At 57.8% G+C, this 4,692-nt stretch overlaps 1 protein-coding gene across 1 annotated transcript; it reads right to left on the minus strand.

Annotated features, from left to right (window-relative positions):
* Window positions 1-1,075: 1,075 nt before the first annotated feature.
* On the minus strand, window positions 1,076-2,423 carry PTF1A (pancreas associated transcription factor 1a). Its single transcript, XM_024129605.1, has 2 exons — window positions 1,646-2,423; window positions 1,076-1,278 (listed from the first exon to the last, which is right to left on the minus strand). Exons 1-2 carry the CDS (start codon window positions 2,421-2,423, stop codon window positions 1,076-1,078), a joined length of 981 nt encoding a protein of 326 aa, XP_023985373.1.
* Between the last annotated feature and the right edge of the window lie 2,269 nt (window positions 2,424-4,692).

The following is a 4,692-nucleotide window of genomic DNA, read 5'->3' on the forward strand; positions in this document are numbered from 1 at the left end:
TACGCCTCTCCCCTTCGCTAGGGGGCGACCCTGAGCCCTCCGCCCGAAGCTCGCCTTCTCCGCACGCTGCTTGCCTTAAGAGGACTAGATTCTGGAGACAAAACCAAGTGGATTTCAGAAATAACCCAGCTGCAGAAGTGGCCGAGAGGGCGCCCTCCTTTTCGCCTTACCTAAAAGACCCTGGGTATTGTTGGGAAGCATCCGACAGGGTCTCCGGCCTCAGCATGGTCGTCTTCCCCATCTGAGTTCCATGTACCTGACGCTGTAACTGCAGAAGGGATGGGTCACAGGGCGGCTCAACAGCAACCCTTTCTTCCCAGCCCATGGAAGCAGAAAGGCCCCTTCCCTTGGCTAGCCCGGAAACTAGCCCCCTGTTGCCACCGGACACACTTTCTACACCATGATTAGGCAGGGTGCCGGTGACCTTGGGTAAGTCAAACATCGTCTCCCAGCCTTAGCTTTCCCGTCTGAAAAATGAGAACAATAAATAGCCTATGACCTCTTTGCCTCATAGGGTGTTTGGATGGTAGGCTAAAAATACAGGCGAAATATTTACCTATTTAGCGTTGGCGATTCAGATGAAGAGCCTCCAAGAGAACTGAGGCCTAACCCTCTAACCCAATTCCTTTCAGCTAAAACTAAAAGCTACGTTTGAGTCTCTGGTTCAGTTTTTTTTTTAACTAATTACACCCCATCATGTATTAAACAAGTAACTTTTAGAAAAAGGTGTAAATAGCATTTATTAACATTGCTTAGAAATAAACCATATCTGGCAATAAATTAGCATGAAGTTTTCTGGCCAGAGTTCTTCCAACAACGCAGAGTTCTGCCAAAGGTGCTGGGTGGAATCACAGACTATTGCATATTTTTAGAAAATCAGGATAAATTATATAAATTATATATTTTAAAAGAGATCGTCTATTTCATTAACTCGACAGGATAATAAATAGATAAATAACAAACAGTTGATTGCCATTAGAAAAATGTGATTCTTAAATTACATTTACGTTATAGATATTTACATGTACAATATGCACAGAGACACAATCAGATCCTCTGGCGGGTCTGGGACTTCTCAGGACACAAACTCAAAGGGTGGTTCGTTTTCTATGTTGTTGAAGGAAGACTTGCTGTTGAGTTTTCTGGGATCCTCTGGGGTCCACACTTTGGCTGTTCGGATAATATTTTGTTCTTTGAGTTGTTTTTCATCAGTCCAAGAGAGAGAGTGTCCCGCGAGGGGAGGGAGGCCATAATCCGGGTCGCTGGGGGAGGGGGACCCTGAGGGGGTGAGAAGAGAAAACAGACTGTGAATGTCCAACTCTGTTCCCAACGGTGCCCTCCGGTCCGTTAGGATCCCCTCTTGGGCGCCTGGACAGACAGGCGTCTTAGGTTCCATTAAAACGACCCTCTTCCTCCACCCCTCAAGCCCCCAGCGCCTCCACCCCGCAATCCCAGAAGCTGCAAGTCTGTCGGGGACGCGCACCCTCCGAGCCATGGTCAAAGTGGCGGAAAAAAAACCTCAGAAACGCCAGCTCGCGCTCAAGGTGGCCGGTGCCCACGGCCCGTCCGTCCGTCTGTCGGTCAGTCTCCGGGACCTTCCCGTGCCCGTCCCCGTCTCCCCCAGCTGGGAGGCGGACGCACTTACGGGTGCCCCGATGGCAGATGATGACCTTCTGGACCTGGCTGCCAGGGCTGTCCCCGCCCAGGCGCCCGCCGCCGCCCGGTCCCCCGCCACCGCCCGCGCCGCCGCCGCGCAAGGGCAGGTCGGCCTGCACGAGTTCGCTGAGGAAGTTGATGTAGCCGATGGCCAGGCGCAGCGTGTCCACCTTGGAGAGGCGCTTCTCATAGGGCAGCGTGGGGATGTGCGAGCGCAGCCCCTCGAAGGCGTCATTGATGGACTGCATGCGCCGCCGCTCGCGCACGTTGGCCGCCTGACGCAGCTGCTGCAACTCGGCCTCCGAGCGCACCCGCCGCCGCCGCCGCGCCGCCGCCGCCGCCCCGCTCAGGCCGCGCAGCCGCGCTCCGGGCGACAGCACGGCCGGCCCGGCGCACGGGTAGACGAGGCACGAGGGCGGCGAGCCGGGCGAGTAGGGGAAGCCGCCGGGGGGCGCCCCCGCCTCGCAGCAGTAGCCGCCGCCACCGTCCTCCGGCTCGCCGGGGCCCCCCGAGGGCGGCGGGGCGAGCGCGTGCGGAGCCACCGAGGGCGCGGGCTGCAGCAGCAGGCACGCCCCGTCGCGGTAGCAGTACTCGTGCAGCTGGTGGCTGAGGAACTCCACCTCGGCCTGCTCGTCGGCCAGCAGCTCATCGCCGTCCTCCAGAGGGTCCCGAGAGGACTGGTCGGTGAAGAAGTCCTCCTCGTCAAAGTAAGGGGACGGGAAGGCGTCCAGGCCCCCGGGGAAGTGCTCTAGCAGCACCGCGTCCATGCTCTGCGCCGCCGAGGGCCCGGGGGACTGCTGGCCTGGGGTGAGGGTGTTCTCTGGAAGTTTGCTGCGGCAGTTCGGGCTTGTCTGGCAGCCCCGCCCTCCCGGTCCGGCGCGGGAGGCGGCGAAGACTGCCCGCCCGCTTTCTGCCCCCGGCCTCCCTGGGGAGCCCGCGGCCGCTGCGCTCTGGCCGACGTCCGCGCTGCGCTGGGGAGGGCTGTGCCGACTGGCTGGAGCTGAGGGCCGGCACGCGAGGATTCTTATAACTACATCCACAGGCGCGTGCCAGGGACCCGCGGCGCCAGCCAATCACCGAGTGTGGGGTGCCGGCGGGGAGGGGGCCGGGGAGGCTTTCCGCCCGGTGGGAGCTCCCGGGGCGGAGGAGAGGCGGGGCCCGCACGGCCCGGGGCTCCTCCCGCCCCGCTCCTCGGCCGAGTACCTGCAGGACGCGAGGCTCCAGGGGCACCTGCGGCCCCCGGCGCCCGCCCGCGCGCGCTGCGCAGAGCCAGGCCCTTCCGCGGGGCGCCTCCGCGCAGTCACAAAAGTTCCTAAGGGCGCGTCCGCGGCCCAGACGGCGGGAGCTGATCGCGGGCGGAGTTCGCTGCTCCTTGGGGGTCGGCGCAAAAAGTGCTAGCAGCCTGGGCAGTCCAGGCGGTGCGTTTCTCCACCCCCGGCCCCGGAGCGCGCGGGCCTCCGGCCTGGGTTCCATTCCCGGCCTCTGTCTCGCCGCCGGACCTTTCCAGGACTCTGGTCAAGTTGGCACAGTGTGTGCCGCCGGGGTTGGAAGGCGAAGCGATGCAGCTCGCGAGGCATTCCAGGCGCGGCTCGGGGTCGAGGGGCGCGCGGCTGCGGGGCGCTCTTCGGGATCCTGACTCCTGTATCCGGTGCTCCGCGGCCGGCCTCGCCTCGCCTCCCCTCCCTTTACCCGCCGGGAGACAGAAATGGGGACTCTGGAGGGACCGCCTTGGAGAGCGGCTCAGAGGGGCACGTTTCTTCTGAAAGCAAATCGAGACCCTAGGGGTCCGGAGCAATAAAACCCGGTACAAAAGGAGTCAATTGAATCTTCTGCTCTGGAGCAGTCAGGAGGGAGGGCATGGAAGTTAAAGGGCAGAGTGGGAACCGTTTTCAAAGTCTCTCGCCAGAGCCTCTCACCTCTCTGACTGCGAACCGGGACCATCCCTGAATGATTTTATTCCTTCCCGGCCTTAAAAAAAATTTTTTTTTTAAACCAAACACAAAACATTTGTGCTCTGGCCCCATAACACACTCCATCACAGACTACGATTGCAACACGAATTCCTCAGTTGAAAAGTAACAAAGAAACACTTTCAAGGTCGAGGCAATTCTGTTAAAAGCCAGGCTCCAGAGAGTTCAGAAGTGCAGCCGACCGCGCGTGTTCTCTCAACAGAAGACCGAGAGTCACTGCCTCCCCGGGTCAGCCTCTTCCTTTTTCAGACACTTGTCCCACCAGAGGCTTCTAGTGGGTGTTCAGACCCCTCTCAAAAGCCAAGTCCATGTCTCTTAGAACAGCGATTTCAACATGCTTCTTGGTTTTAGACATTACATTGTATTTAACTGAATTCTGAGACCAAAAAAATTAAGGGCAAAAGATATATAAGAAGACCAGAGATTACCTTACCTTGAACGGCCAAGGACACCAGAGAATTTTAACCCAAAGACTTACTGTTTTTCAGCAAGTTCTTTCCTGTGTTAGCTCATGCCCTTCCTAGTGAGGTGATAAACTGATGCAAATGTGGACGGTTTCCCTGTGTCCGACCCTGGGCTGCAATTTCCTGTATTTAGATTGACCTTTGTCACCTCAAAGGGAGGGAAGCTGTTTGCTGGGGGGAGGAGGTCAAGAGCCCGGATCCAGCCAGCTGCTGGAATTGGGCACCCAATTCTCTTTATATTTAAAAGACCCTACTCCCCTCCCCTCCCCTGGTTAGATTAAAACCCAGTCGGGACATGCCTTTGAATCAATCCGAGCACTTGGAGGGGTAACAGCAGATGACCAGACTTGAAACCCTTATCCAGAATATTGATAACCATTCAGTGGAGGAAAGACTGGATTCCAGCCTACACAGGCTCTCTTCAAGAGGCCTTCTCGGATAGATCTAGATGGCTCTTGAGAAAATGCGTCATGGATATGCGGGGGGCGGGGGCGGGGTAGGAGCTGGGGGAAATGGGAGTCAGTAAGTGTATTGGGGGATATTTTAACCCAATGTGATTTTTTTTTTTTTTTTTTTTTTTTTTTGCGGTACGCGGGCCTCTC

This window comes from Physeter macrocephalus, chromosome 11 (genome assembly GCF_002837175.3).
Source record: "Physeter macrocephalus isolate SW-GA chromosome 11, ASM283717v5, whole genome shotgun sequence".
Classification (NCBI taxonomy): domain Eukaryota; kingdom Metazoa; phylum Chordata; class Mammalia; order Artiodactyla; family Physeteridae; genus Physeter; species Physeter macrocephalus.